This window comes from Melanerpes formicivorus, unplaced genomic scaffold (genome assembly GCF_026170545.1).
Source record: "Melanerpes formicivorus ecotype bairdi unplaced genomic scaffold, bMelFor1.0.p_v2 SCAF_26, whole genome shotgun sequence".
NCBI classification, from domain to species: Eukaryota; Metazoa; Chordata; class Aves; order Piciformes; family Picidae; genus Melanerpes; species Melanerpes formicivorus.
The window spans coordinates 6,672,818-6,688,637 of NW_027142378.1; the positions used below are offsets into that span (position 1 = coordinate 6,672,818).

Below are 15,820 nucleotides of genomic sequence, written 5' to 3' on the forward strand. Positions count from 1 at the left end.
AATCATCTGTCATCAGAAAGAGCTCAACATAAAATAGAATGTAAAGTCTGAGTGCTGTTTTACGACTTCTTCTACACAAGCTCAGTTGTAAAGGCATATCCATGTAGACAGGGCAATATTTCTGAATAGCTTGTAACTAGCCATGTCACTCATACTAAGTATATGTTATTATAGCATAGTTGTATCTCTGCATCTAGCATTAATCATTAGAAAATCCACTAACTAGAAGCTCCCTACACTTAAACAGTCTTTTTCAGCATCTGAATTGCATAATCTCTGTTTGTGTGGATTTTCACCTAGACAACAAACTTCTTGCTCAACTCCTGTGGGCAGGATTAATGACAGAGTTTAAAGGACAAGCTGTGTGATCTATCAAAAGTGTACATGCTGAGATCTTAGAAAAACATGACCACATTTTGTGTATTACTGTCAATTGGGGTGACAAAAGGATTGGGTTGCTGCAGGGTCAGAAAACTGGTAAGAGTGAGTTGTATATTGAATGTTGACTTTGTGTATGCTGTGGTGCACACATTTTAGAAAGAATTTATATTGCAAGGAAATGACAATGTAGTGCAAATATCAATTAAATAACTCACACATTCGCAGATACTTCTTACTGGGATAAATTTAGTTGATGTGTAGTAATCCATCTGGTGTTTATACAAGTTTGCTGTGACATATGGTCTTGCTCAAGAAGTGTTTGAAACTAGTGTAACAGAAGTGCATGTTAAAATAAGAGATAAATGCATAAGAAAAGCTAGGTTAGGAATGGTAGAAGGGAAGTCACCAAGATAAAATACCATACATTTCTCAACAGCAAACCTTGCTGTTGATTAAGAAGTGGCACTGATGGCATCGTTGCATTAATGAGACTTCAAGATGAGTCATGAACACACCAACTCTTTTGGTTTTTGGCTCTTAGGCAAGTTAATAGTAGAATAGTGAATTTCTTTCATTAACTTGCACAGTTTATTTAATGCTTTTGTTTAGTAATATATATATTACTAATATATATATACTGTATATATAATAATATATACAGTTAATTTGGGAAATTTGTTGGTCCTGCAATCCACATAGCGAAAGCTTTATTAACTTCGTCCTTCTATTGTTTTCTTGGCTTCCAATTTTCCAATTTAAATAATCTTTCAATAACATTTTCAATTTTTCATGTTACATCACTCCTTTCTAATAATGTCTGACTACCTTTACTAATCTGACTAACATGGCTCTGTTTTCTCTTTACTCTTTCCTCTATACAGTACTATGACTTCATTAAAGCTTCACCTCATTGTTCATTGGTCTCATTGAAAACAGCATTGTTAAACACACTGTCACTTTCTGAGTTTTCAGTCATTGTTGGATTTTATAGGTTTACCACAGCAAGTCCTTTGGTAAAGCTGTCAGAATATATGTCTCGGAGCGATGATTCACATGTAAGCACAGTGCAACAGATGTAAGAAACCATGAAAAGCAATGAAATGTTTCCTCATTTAGGTTGGTATTGGAGAAGTGAATGAATTATCTATTCAGCAATTGTTCTGTTAACAAAATTTCTGTAAGGTTTCCATCTCTGTTAAAAGGAGCTGATGTTACAAATTCAAAGACAGTAAAAAGTATAATTAGAAGGATTTTTACAATTACAAGGATGACAAGGAGGGAAAAATAAGTTAATTTCAAGTTGATTCTATAAAGTTAATCTTTTCCATTATGACAATGACAGTAGATAGAATTTTCATTTGAAATATGTAAATAGAATCACACATTTCAAAAAGTGGTTTAGTGCACTGAAAACTTCTCACAAGCATAAATAATTTTAGCTTCAAAACAACCCTGTGAAGTAAGGAAATGCTGTGTCTTCACATGCACTTACTGAGACATGAAAGAATAAAATCACCTTCAGAGATTATTCTGGAGACTTTGAGGGTCCCTTCTAACCTGATGAGATCTGTGAATCTGCAAGCAAGTTACATTTTATTTTTCTATTTGTTTTGAAATCAGTTAGCAGTCAAATGATAAATCCATAGGAGAACTTTAAATTCTCTGTCCCTGTTTTGTGTCTTTATCATATGTGTTGTGTCCCATACCATCATTTGCTCATTCCAGTTATTATCCCTGATCTAGTCAAGTCATCAGGAGTCTGACAGAGTAAACCTTGGTCAGAGAGAGAATTAGTGAAAGGTAAATACATTTTGGGGCTACATCTGCATTTGCTGGGCTTCTGTGTTTTGGACATTATACCCCAATGATCCATGCATTAAACTAAGTTTGTTTATCTTTTGTCTTATTGCTTAAATACCCAAACAGTTGATACTTTTTTGGAGATGCAATTACAGTTTTGTCTCCTACCATTGAACTTCATGCCTGTACAGGTTTAGAGGCTGATCTTACAGTCTGTCCAGGATACCAGACTTGAACGTGTCCTTAACACCTCATGCTATAGTCCATAAAACTGCAGCCTGGTTTACCTACATAAAAGTACATTTAAAATGTGATTGCACCATTGTTTTGATATCAAGGAAACATTTCACAGCTGAAAAGGACTGAACCAAGCCTTACAATCTGAAGGCAGAATAACGATAATTAATGCTTCTATTGCTCTGTTTAAGCAGAATATGTATTAAGCAGAAGACAGGTAATTAATCCCACTTGAATGAATATACGCTACTCATCACTCATTTATGAATCCCTCACTCTCTGTATAAAAGCAGTATTTCAAACAAAGCTAGAATATTGTAGGTACAATAACAGACTAGGTCCTTCAATTCTTATTTAGATTAAATTATTAAGAGTATGTTTTTGTAAGGATGACAGGACCAGGCCTAAGGTGTGGTTTAAGTGCTCTGAAAACCGAATCTACATTTACACAATGGGATGACTTTTTCCTGTTGTCAGCCATGGTAAAGAAATTTTATCTCTAATTGGAACATTGTACCACACTATAGTCCTTTTCTCATATCTGAACAAAGTTTGCCCTGTATTTCTTAATTGTTAACGTAGAAATGTGTTCAGAATAGGTAAAAAAGAACAGACTATTCTTTGTGGAGTACATTCTAATGTGGCTTAAATATTTTGATGTTTCTGAGTTCAGGGACATATTATACTTGTTGCTAGAACAGTATTTACAGAATTTTCATAGATGGCTCTTTTCCCAGTAAATTTCATATTGAAGATATTATCCTTTTATTTTTCACTGCATAGGGAATATTCTGACAGCCTGTAATTAACTAGTTATTTAGAAGTTTTAAATTCCTTCTCTTTTACACACACAGTTTCAGCATCATATAAGCACATTTTTTTCCTTGGGAATCATTAATGTTTTAAGGTATTTCTTTTGCCTCCTAGAGAAACTATATCTGGGGATTAACAAGATTGTTCCCTGGAATTCATGTGGAAGCATAACTGCAGTAGCTGAGAAATGATCATGTTTCCTTTTAGTTCTCAGCAAGAGTAATTGAATGTTGAATATCTTACTAAACGCTGGACTGTGACAGTGTGTTAACACTCCGACTATCTCCTAACAGCAGGGCAATTATTTGCTGAGTGGGATTTTTATAAATCCCCTGGCAGTAGTATGTCCTGATAATTATGATGAAGTGCACTGGTCAGTGTTGATTCAGCAATCCCATCTCTAGCAAATATTTCATTCACAGCTCTCCTTCATGCTTTTACTTTTATGGCTTTCAAAGATATCTTACCTCTCCTCGCAGCTTGCTTACTTTTTTCACAAATTACAGTGGAGCAAAAAAGGATTTTCAAGTTAAGACTTTATTTTGTTGATGTCTTTTTCTTCTTGTTTAACTCCTCATTAAAAGACCAGGATGAGAAAGTAGGAATTTATTCAGGTTCTTACTGTGGCAATCTTTTGCAAAGACTTCCTCCCTCAAAGCTATATATTTCTTTATTTAGTTCTTTAGTATTACTTGACTGTTTTATGAAACATTTATATCCCTGATACATGCTGATTATTTTGGACTTTCAGAATTGATATGGAAAATAATTAAAATAGAGCATAGCTTTATTAGTTAAATTACAGCAAAAACATTTTAAAGATATGGGGATACTCTTCATACTGACTTCATCCTTACATTTTATCTTCAGTTCAACTTTATTTTCATTTAGCATGTGTGTAATTATTTGCAGTGCAGCAGCTACGTTGTATCTATTAAGGCATATATTGTTTGAAATTTTATATGTAGATTTAGAAAGTAAATAAATAGGAAAGAAGAATAAAGAATAACTCTTTCACAAATCAAATTTACAGTATCTAAACCTGTTCACATTTATTATACTACTTGGAATCACCAGTCTTTTCTGAGGAACTGTCCAGCATAATCAACACAGCCTTTCTTTCCCTTCCTACCAGCACCTTTTTCTTATTTCCTTCCTTCTTTCTATTTCTTTTGCTGGTGTCTTCCTTCATAGTTTAGCTCTTGATAATAGAGTTTAGCTCTTTGTAATTTCTTTATTGTATTCTAGGAGAAAACAGTTAAGTCTTTATCTCTTTGTAGAAATGATAAACAAGAAAACACAAAAATGCATATTCTGCAGCACAGCCTAAATATAGGATTAGAGGTGGAAGGAATACAGCATATAAGAAAACCCACCAACAAATCTTTTCTTTGCTAATGTTCATTAAATTAATGTTTGTTTTCTTATGATTTCTTTTTCTTTCCTTATGTGCCACCATTAATTACAAAGATAAGAAAATGATTGGGAGGAAACTAAATGATAGAGTGTTAGAAATGCAAAATGATTCAAAATATTAATGTAATGCTAAGGATGACTGGGTAACAAATGGTACATTTGCCAGTATGCTTGACCTGACACAATTAATATTCCAGGTCATGCTTGGGTTTCCATGATGGAGGGTCTGAGGCAAAGAATTCTAGGGGAAAAATATATCTATTGTGTAACTCATTTCTCTGTTTTTGTATTTTTTTTTTCTTCCCCTGATGAGTCAGAGCCTTAGTCTTAAAAAAAAATCTCAGTGCTTTCACACCTCATTTGCCATATTCACCACTGGGCCACCATTCACCAGAAGGGCCTGATGCAAGGAGGTCAGTAAGAAGCTATTAACAGAGTCCCCTCTTGAGATTTCTTTGGTCTTATTGAGGTGGAAGTTAGCATGACAGTACTGCAAATAACTCAGTTGTAGGTTTTTTTAACGGTTAGCACAGATTTCCCCATAGTGTTTGTCACTTTAGAAAATTGTTCCTGGAAATGAAGTCCCAGAAAACCTGGCTTTGACAAGGGCCTTTCTTAGTTGAGAGGAACACAGGTGCAGAAAAATGTGTCATTCTCCTTCCAGACAAGAGGTAGCTTTTGTAACCTATCATAATGTTTTGGAGGATAACATATATTTTTTATGGAGTATAGGTGGGGAAAATATTGGAGTCAAGGTATGAGGTAATATCTCAAAACAGATACTCTCTGAATGCTGAAAAAGTAGTATTAGCTACAATGGTTTTATAGTTAAAAGAATATTGTATAAAGTAAGGAGAAGATGAAGTAACAGATTTACCACATTCTACTGGTTTCAAAATTATTATTTTAAAGCAAATTTACTAAGTACCAAAGGCTTTGATCCTCCAGATTCTGCAAACTGGTAGCCCCCCTGCGGAGTATAGTGTGAATAAGGCATCCATCAGCACTCAGCACGTGTGCAAGAAATTGCAAAAATAAGGCTGATTTGCAAAGATATTTAAAATTGAGTGGAAGCCAATTTACCAGAGCTTGGTCTGAACTGGAAGGTAGAATTGAACTCATGCTTTTTTTCCTCTCACTAAACCTTGCCAATTTTAAATCTAGGCCTAAAACTTTGCCACAAACCTTGGGGAATTTAGAGTAAACTGGTATTAATTTTATCTATCTAGATAGTAACTCTGCTGATTGCTCTGCTGTCTGTTTGAATACTTGAGCATATGTAATTAAAATGTAATTAAAAAAGATTGCTTGAAAAATTATTATTTAAAAATACACTTCATAATGAATTTTGACCTAGATCTTACAAAGAGTTTTAACTGTAGAAGAAACAAGTCTTAAAATGTTCAGCTGGCCTTACTAAAACTCAGAATCTGTTTTCATAGTTTATACTCCATCTCTGTGTTTAACCTGACAGTACCTAAAAATAGAAGAAAAGATGGATATTTGTTAAGAGTTTTTAAGCAATGATCATTCAAAACACACTGAGTCAATGGATTCCCACACCTATTATGGCTAATTTTGCTGTCATTAAAAGTGCTAAAAGCCAATACTTCTTGTGTATCTCGGGATTTTCAGCAATGTTTCATAGTGTTTGAACCCTTCATGAACTTTTTTTCTCCTGCCAAACAATTAAACAGAGAAATGTCAATTAAAATATACATAGTATCTCACTATCGACTGCAAAACGCAGTTTCAGAAAGCCATTATATTCATTGAGCCATTTATACCAGCTCCAAGTGTGATTAAGAGAAGCAGTGACATTTCTTGGAGCCCAGAAAGCACATACTTGTAATTCTACAAAGAAAAAATAAAAGAAGAGGAAGAAGAAGAAAAAAGAGTATTTAAATTATTTCTAATGATGTATTTTTACATTCTGGAGAAACAAATCCCCAAACCTCTCAAACCTGTGCTATGTAGATTGACATTTATTTTTTTTTGGTTAACATTTCCTGTGCAATTTGCTCATCAGTGTTCTTTTTTTCATTTTCTCTTAAAGCTGGGCTTAAAAAAGAGTGTAAATTTTAGGCAAATGCAGCCCTAATCAGGATTTACTCCTGATCAGCAAATCCATACCTGTCAGCTTCATAGAATCATTCTTATGCTGCAGTAATTTATGGTGGTTCATCCTGATTCTCAGTGATAGATATGTAGATGTTTATCTTCTGGAAAGCATTTACATTTTTTGTGACAGTGTAGCTTAAATATAGCAAGATATAGTAAAATATAGTAAAATATGTCTCATACATACTTTGAGAGAGCCGTATCTCTCCCACTAGTGGCAGACCTCTGCAGACTCATGGCAGAGCTAGAACATAGTCTCCACACTATGTAGGATACAACAGGTGGAAGAATGATGTAACAATACAATGAGCAGTTATGTGAAAAAAAATAGTAGCAGGCAATCACCTTTCTATTTTACTGTCATCATCAGAGTGAAAGCAAAAATTTGTTGATCAGAATGTAGCCAGATGCAATGGCCATGGTACCACAAAACCATAATGACTGTGGAATAGAGACAGTTGGTGTATCTCCAGCATGGGATCTAATTTGTGAGGAAGACCTTGGCTGTGACATCTTAAATAGCCTAACAATATTTTTAATAGAATAGAATAGAATAAGAATAGAATAATAATTGAACAGAATAAGAATAATAGAATAATAATAGAGTAGTAGAATAGAATAGAATAGAATAGAATAGAATAGAATAGAATAGAATAGAATAGAATAGAATAGAATAGAATAGAATAGAATAGAATAGGAATAGAATAGAATAGGAATAGGAATAGGAATAGGAATAGGAATAGGAATAGAAGAATAAAAGAAGCTACTATCTCTGGATTATTTTTTCCTATTAAATAATATTTTGCATGGGGTTTGTTTAACTGTTTTGACACAAGAAAATGGACCTTCCTGGTAGGATATATTAATGAAAAATCCATTTGAGTTAATTGGGGAATGTTCAGTCCTCTCAGTGCCAGGAGATTAATACTTTATGAGGAGGCTGATGCTCTACTCTCACGAGTCTTCAGTAGTGTTCCGAAGGAGAAATACAATATTTTAAACATTTACATTTTTCCTTACCTATCCCCATGTCATGGAAATAATTTCTTATCCTATTGCTTTTATTCAATACCTATGAACAATTAAAACTGTGGTTAAAAGCAAAGGACAATCTTCTTTAACTGAGAAAACCTACTTTACAAGTCTTAAGAATATTTGGAGTTGTAGAAAATATAATTATCCTTAAAAGAAACTCAATGTCCAGTTCTGGGCCCCTCAGTTTAGGAAGGGCTTTGACTTGCTGGAACGAGTCCAGAGAAGGGCAACGAAGTTGGTGAGGGGCTTGGAACACAAGCCCTATGAGGAGAGACTGAGGGAGCTGGGGCTGCTTAGCCTGGAGAAGAGGAGACTCAGGGGTGACCTTATTGCTCTCTACAACTACCTGAAGGGGGGTTGTAAACAGGCAGAGGTTGGTCTCTTCTCCCAGGCAGCCAGCACCAGAACAAGAGGACACAGTCTCAGGCTGCGCCAGGGGAAGTTCAGGCTGGAGGTCAGGAGGAAGTTTTACACAGAGAGAGTGATTGCCCATTGGAATGGACTGCCCGGGGAGGTGGTGGAGTCGCCGTCACTGGAGGTGTTCAGGAGGAGACTTGACAGGGTGCTTGGTTACATGGGTTAGTTGATTAGGTGGTGTTGGATGATAGGTTGGACACAATGATCTTGAAGGTCTCTTCCAACCTGGTCTGGTCTATTCTATTCTATTCTATTCTATTCTATTCTATTCTATTCTATTCTATATTCTGTTTTAGGGGGAATTTAGTGGCTTTGTGCAATGTGGTGTAGGGGCTCTCTTGTTTCACAGTTTGCAATTCATTCAGGAAACTCACATATGTCTATTTGAGTATTGTTTATATACACTTAATAAAATCCATACATTTATGGGAATGATTCAGGAACAAGCTGTCACATAATTTTGACTTCCTAGATAATAACACTTTGCTAACAATGCAAGTACTACTTCAGAATTTCTAATGTATGTTTGTATTAATTATTGTTATATTGGGTCACACTAGTGATGCAATTAATGATGCACGAATTTGTATTCTATTGGTTTTCTTTTTTCACAAGCTTTATACTGTTAAAACTAAATACATTTGAATAGTTGTAGGTATTTAATATGAACATTTTGTTGGAAAAAATAACTTACTGAGGTTTGATATTCCATAAATTTTCTGGTATTTCTCCTTCAACACTCAGTTTTACTTCTAAAAATGCTGTGGCTGCCAATGTGTTTAGTCCACATTGTGAGTCAGATAGCACAGACTTTAAAGGGACAAGAGATACACGATTCCTTTGCATAAGCATTTATTTTACTCTTTGAGTATATGTTTGGAAAGAATAGGTATTACATTTTTGTTCCTGTTGTATGTAGGGATTTAAATTGGAATTTAAATTAAACTTTGGATTATTTCAAAACAACTATAATAGTATGTTTTTAAAAGCAGATGAAAATTTATACACTTTTAGTTACTTTTAGGGGAAAACTGGCTCATTTCTTTGGCTGCTGTTATGAAAAATGAAAGATTGAATGTGACTGAAGAATAGGGATTTGAGATGCAGAAGGTTCTTCCCTCCAGAAAAGGAAAGTTACTCCCATCTGAAAGACCAAAACACAGATAACATCCTACATTATCCTGTTTACACCTTTTTGTAACTGGATTGCAATGCAGAGATGCATTTAAACTATTGATCTGTCAGTAGTTGTCAGAAAGTTTGTGTAGAGCTGTTTATTATATAGTGTTGGGGGGTTTTTAATTGGATTGATTTATAGAATAAATGCAAGAGTGAATTCTAAGTCAGTTAAGTCAAAGATAACCCTGAGTTCTGCTCAGATTCCAGGCATCTACAATTCACCATTCAGAAAATGCCCAGATCCCATGGAACTGCTCTTACGGAGCTCAAAGCCTTTGAGCCACAGACGGCAGCAAATGAAGAGTCACTCTGCTTATGAAATCTGTGACTGGCCAACTTGTAGAAGGCCTCCATCTTTCATCACAGAACAGTCTTTGCCACCTATTGGAAGGCAGAAACCTCAGGTAACATTTGCAAAGAGCTTTTCTTTGTGTATTTTATCACAGATTATCGTTGAGTATCTCCATTTGGTTTATTGTATGGATTTTACCTATAGATCTAATGCTTGCATTCAGGATATTAAGTGTTTGAAATTGATTTGTCTTAAAGAAAAAGAAACCTAGGTGGTATGTAAAAACAGGAAAATATGATTCTTTAGACTTTACTTATGTCCTTTAGGGAAAAAACCTCCACACCATTATTTCCCATATTTCAAAGTGAAGATCTGATATAATTGAGTATCAATATTACAATTTATCAGAGGTAGAAGTTTTAACTTCCAATTTCAAATCAATTAAAAATAGGAAAAATTAAAGGTAATCAGAAAAATTAAGCAATTGTGATATCTTTTTCCTAATTTTGCAGTTGTTTTCCATATGAAGGCCATGAGACATGCTCTCAGTAGAGAACAGTTCCTACTCTTTTGTGTCCACTAGTTGTGTGTCAGCTGTAATTACCAAAATTTCAACATTTTGTTCAGCATCACAACCAAGTTGCCCAGCTCCCATTCTTAACTGCCATAGTCTCAATTCCAATTTCAGTTGATGTCAACATATGTTGCAGATAGCTTTTTTTCTGTCTCTTCTGTAAAGCAGTGGAGATTTCTGAGATAACACATCACCATGAACATCCCACAAGATGGCAAAACAGCTTTTGCCACCTAATTATCAAAATCTGCTGGGAGTGTGGCAAATATACAGAGCAGACAGGCTTTTGAGACCTTTATGCTGCTCACTGGATGGCAATACACTGACATGTAGCTTTTGCCACTGAATGCCTAATACAGTTACTTTAGGGATGGAAGTATTCTGTCTTTCCCTCTTATCTGAAGAATATTTTATTTTGTCCAATCTACTGAACCTTCTACTTACTTCAAACATATACTTCCAATACTACTGTGACTTTGAATGAACACAATGTTGTCAGAACCTCTTACCATTTTAATTTTCTTTGTATTTCACCCTATATTTAATGTTCTCATCCATATTTTGTTTCAAAAGACAACACTTCTAAATTAATCCTTCTCAGTGACTTTCAGCTATCCTTTAGCTGCAGAATTTGTACAACAGCAATGACCAATAAACAATGTGTAGCATGTTTTCATTGGTGTGCTACTCCTTAGAAGTGATGCAATTATTTTCAACATATTATTGCAGCTCCTTGTAGAGGTGATCTGAACACAGTCTTAAGTTGGATCGACTGCAAGATTCAACCTGTGTTTACACATGCTATCTGCCACAATTTGCCTGTGGTTTATTGATTGCATCCACATTGTTCTTCAGTTGGGACAGCCATGGGCATATTGGCTAACAGAGAAGTGGCTTTTCTCACCTTCATGTCATGACTGACTTGTTTATAGCAGGACAAGTCTGTATCATTGGTGGGACATGAAGGCAAAGACAATTGGGTTAGAGAACAAGAAGAACATGCAGACCTCTGGAGAAGAGGTGATCCACACTGATCATAACAGTAAAGATCAATTGCAAGGCAGTTCTCCGCCTTTGTCCTCCCCTCCTAATGTTCTCCCTGCCTTGACTGCTTCAGCTTCCTCATGTAATGAATTCATTGGCTTACATTAGAACTGAGACAAAGTGTGAGCCAACAGTTTGGGTGATCAGGGATTTTGGAGCCAAGATAAATATGACATTATAGCTTTACCTTCTGGGAGCAAAAGTCCTTCAGTTGGATGTGACTGAGTGGAATGTCTCTCAGGAGAGCAGGGTAGATATTGCCTAGTGAATATGGTACAGGAATCATACTTTTAAATAAAGAGGAAATCCAGAGGTTTTTCCATCAATAAATTGTTCTTGCAAAGCCACTTTACTTTATATGAAGTATCTTACAAGCTTCTGTTTGGATTTGGAATATTTTATAGACCTTTCAGAGTTCAGAGGCACACACAGCAGTCATGCACAGATAGCCTTTTAGAACACACCAGAAGAGTTCTGTTTATTTTCTGCACCTCAAAGAGGGAATTTACTATATAATACTTTAATCCTTTCAGCACCCTGGGACATACACTGTGGGGTAAATTTTCAAAGCACAGCGCGTGGATTTAGCTGCGCGACTCTTATTGATGTTAATGGGAGTCACACGGCTAAATCCCTGCACAACACTTTTGACAATTTAGGGTTGTATGTCTAGGAAAAGGACACTGGTTTGAGCTGATGAAACAGCTGGAAATGAAAACCCATCAGAACACATCATCCTGAAAGTTGTCTGGAGTGAGAATAAGACATTTAATTACTAGATACACTTGTGTCCTAGTTCTCTGTGGCAACACTTGTTTGGCACCAAGCTTCTTTTCCTATTATCTGAGTCACTTGTTATTTTGCTGTTCTTTCAGGTGCCTACAAATTTTATTGCCCATAAAGTTGGATATTTTGCATGAGAATTTGAATTATACTTGGTTAAAAGAACAAAATCTATCTATCTATCTATCTATCTATCTATCTATCTATCTATCTATCTATCTACCTACCTACCTACCTACCTACCTACCTATCTATCTATCTATCTATCTATCTATCTATCTATCTATCTATCTATCTATCTATCTATCTATCTACCTATCTATCTATCTATCAGCTTTATTTAAGGGGAAAGAGCATTTTATAGGTGTGCTCTGTGTGTTTAAGGTAGTGTATTTAAAAGAAAAGTTTTAATGATGCTTGTACATCAGTTGGAGCTATCATTTTTATTACTGAATTAAGTAGAATTACAGTTTTATGGAAGCATAGATAATGCTAAAATTAGTCATCTGTTCATTAAAAGGCATTAATAACAGAAAGCATGTTGCCATTTTTAGACTATTTCTTGCATGCTGATAGACCTCCTGGAATGGGGGCAGTGAAGAACATATGATTTCATATAGGTCATAATTTTTATCATGAGTTTCTGATTTTATGGTAAAGTAGTAAGAAGGCTGATCTGCTAACCTTTACTTGGCAGACCAGTTGGTAGTGAGAAGATTTATTCTATGCAGTACAGATTCCAAACAGAACAGAGAGTTGTGTGAGTTGCTTTCAGTGTGAAAACGGTTGACTCCTTCCCTTCCTTTCATAGCCTGACCTCCCCCGGAAGATTCCCATTTTGAAGCAGGATGCCTGAAAGGCTTCCAAGCACTGCCCATTTGAAAACATTTCTACCACAGACTCCACAAATCTTAGGGCAAATCTTGTAAAATGGAAATAAATAAATGCAATTTATAGAGGCCTTGTCATCTTAGATATATTTCTTAGGTGGTTATTGCTACTAAAATGCAAAAGCAAACATAGAATCACAGAATCATAGAAAGGTTGGAGTTGGTGGGGATCATTGAGTTCAATCACCGTGACAAAGCAGGATCACCTAGGGCAGGTCACACAGGAAGGCATCCAGACAGGTCTTGAAAGTCTGTAGAGGAAGAGACTCCATAACCTGTCTGGGCAGCTTGTTCCAGTGGTCTGGCACCCTCACAGTGGAAAAGGTTTTCCTCGTGTTGAGGTGGAACTTCCACTGTTCCAGTTTGTACTTGTTACCCCTCATCCTATCACAGGGCACCACTGAAAAGAGACTGCTAATAGCACACTTCTTTCTTCTTTGCTCCATATGTCCACTTCATGCAAACATCTTACAGTGCAGAGTATTCAGGTTTTGTTATACATTTTAAATGTTTCTAACAACTTGATCATCAGACTGTATATTTCTAGAATATTGCATACTACTTTTAATGAACTGTTCTAATATTAGTTATATTCTCACAGTTGATAACAGTTTTCATTCTGCTTTTAAAGACTTATTCTGCCCATAGTAAATGAATATATGTTTTTTTTTGTGCAGACTTTCAAAGTAGAAACAAGAATATATCTGCAAGAAGTGTAAATATTATGCTCACTTGCTTACTAGGACCTTTGAAAAAAACACCAAATCTTAATGCTGTGCCTTTAAAAAGTAAAGTTCCAATAAAAATCCATTAACTACTTTCAAATATAGCAATCCTTCTGTCCAGCTGTGAAAAGTACTAGATGATACTTATTTGCCATTTGTGTTATTTACGGTCCATGACTTTTATGGTAACTGGTTCCTATTATTGGTTTCTATTAATGTAAAACATAAGTGAACATAAATGAGGCGTGAATCATTTCTTTTTATTAGTCTCACAGTCTTCACTCAGTGCTTGCAGTAACTCCAGCTGTGACTTGTTAGTGATAACCTATTTAAAGAAGGATATCTTTAAGAATAAAGGCTGTGATTAGGATTCTTTGTCTCTTCATCCTTTCACTAGTTCATTGCAGGATCAACAATGATGAAAATAAAGTAAAAATAATTAGTAGCACTTCTAAACCCCAGTTTGGTTGCCGCTAAACTGTCCTGAGTACAGCACTAATTACACTCCAGGTAAGTTCTTACTGGTTAGTATTAAAAGCAAGGCACAGGATATATCATGTTGACAGTGCAGGAAAGGGCTTCCCGCTGCTATTTATCTGTGTTGTTAAATGGTAGATGATGATATGATCAGTTATTAAACAATATAATGTGGAGGAAAAAAAAGATATATGTGTGTGTAGAGAGGGGCTTCTGAAAGAGCTATGAGCTTTCATTTTTTGTTTAAGAATAATGAAATTAATGTGGATTTAGACTTCTCAAAAATGGACTATAAACTGAATTATTGAAGTCATTAGTTTGAATTGTATTATAAGAATTGTATCTTAAATTATGTATTAAGTTCTCTTCCAGATAGCTATATAATTAAATTGAAAAGAGCATGCTCTTTAAGGTGAGACATTATTTATCCTCTGAAGAGGAAAAGATTTGAGCTTTCTGCTTAAGCTGAATCTAGATGCAGGTAATACTGGTGTACCAGATTTTATGTCACCATATTTTTTTTAATATGCAAGGCATAAGTTTTCATAATCAATTCTAACAGTATATTGTTTTACAATAATAAATATTTATTAGCAGTTAAATCTGGAGTGCACATTTCTCATTCCCTCCTTGGATCTTTAGAGCATGTTATCAACCTTTGTGTTATTTGTAACTCTCTATCAGAATGAACTACTTCAGTTATTGTGGAAGAAAAGTCTTGCTACACTTCCCTGTGTCCTCTTTCATCAGTGATGTGTCATGAATAAAAGAAGGAAAGAGAAGAAGTCTAACCCCTTGATAAAACACGTATACCTTTCAGAGGCCTTTCCGTAATACTGCTGAAGTGTTACAGCAGCGCTACAAGCCTTTGGAGCCAACCTTGCGAGTGGCAGCATCAGTCCCTTCACCACTAGAGAAGGCCAGGGAGGATATGAAAAGAGAGAAATGGAGAAACTGTATACATGACAATGAGTAAGTTCTTTGGGAGGGGTTATATTGTTATGAGAATGTTTTCTTTATTCCATTGCTTTCAGAAAGCTTTCATGCCTGACGAAATGTCAAACCTGACAGCTTACTAGCAACCATTCTATGTACATACTTCCAGATTTTGTGTCCTTAGATTATAAACTATTCAGGGCAGAGACCCTATCTTGTAATTGTGTGACATGTGCCATCCATATCTATGAATCTGTAGAGGAACTTGTAATAATAATGTGATGCAACAGATGGGCTTCCTAGGAAATAAGAATCAGAGAATCAGAGAATGGTAGGGGTTGGAAAAGACCTCCAGAGATTATCTAGTTCAACCACCCTGCTAAAGAATGCTCACCTAGATTTGGCTGCACAGGAACCTGTACAGACATGTTTTGAAAGTGTCCAGAAAAGGAGACGCTGCCCCTTAAAATAAAGACATTTTTCTTTATGTTTTAGAAAACAAATGCAAATTTTGTTCTGCCACGTGCACCTTGCCAAGTAAAAATTACTGTTTCAGTCTTCGTATTCAGGGCCCATACAGACTATGGAAGGAAAAAATGGTGCTGCATGCCAATGAGATTTGCTTTCTCTCCCAGAAGACTACCAAAGCTCACTTGGAAGGGAAGGGAGCATATGTTGCACATGTTAGAACACGATGCAA

General features: G+C 35.5%; 1 protein-coding gene across 4 annotated transcripts in view; it reads left to right on the top strand.

Annotated features, from left to right (window-relative positions):
- The window catches only part of SPATA17 (spermatogenesis associated 17), a 91,948-nt gene that overhangs the window by 43,094 nt on the left and 33,034 nt on the right, over positions 1-15,820 (top strand). For all 4 annotated transcript variants that reach the window (XM_068153489.1, XM_068153488.1, XM_068153490.1 and 1 more), the window contains 2 exons: positions 9,600-9,803; positions 15,005-15,156. In XM_068153489.1, coding sequence (XP_068009590.1) covers positions 9,600-9,803; positions 15,005-15,156 — 356 coding nt within the window. The remainder of the gene's footprint in view (positions 1-9,599; positions 9,804-15,004; positions 15,157-15,820) is intronic.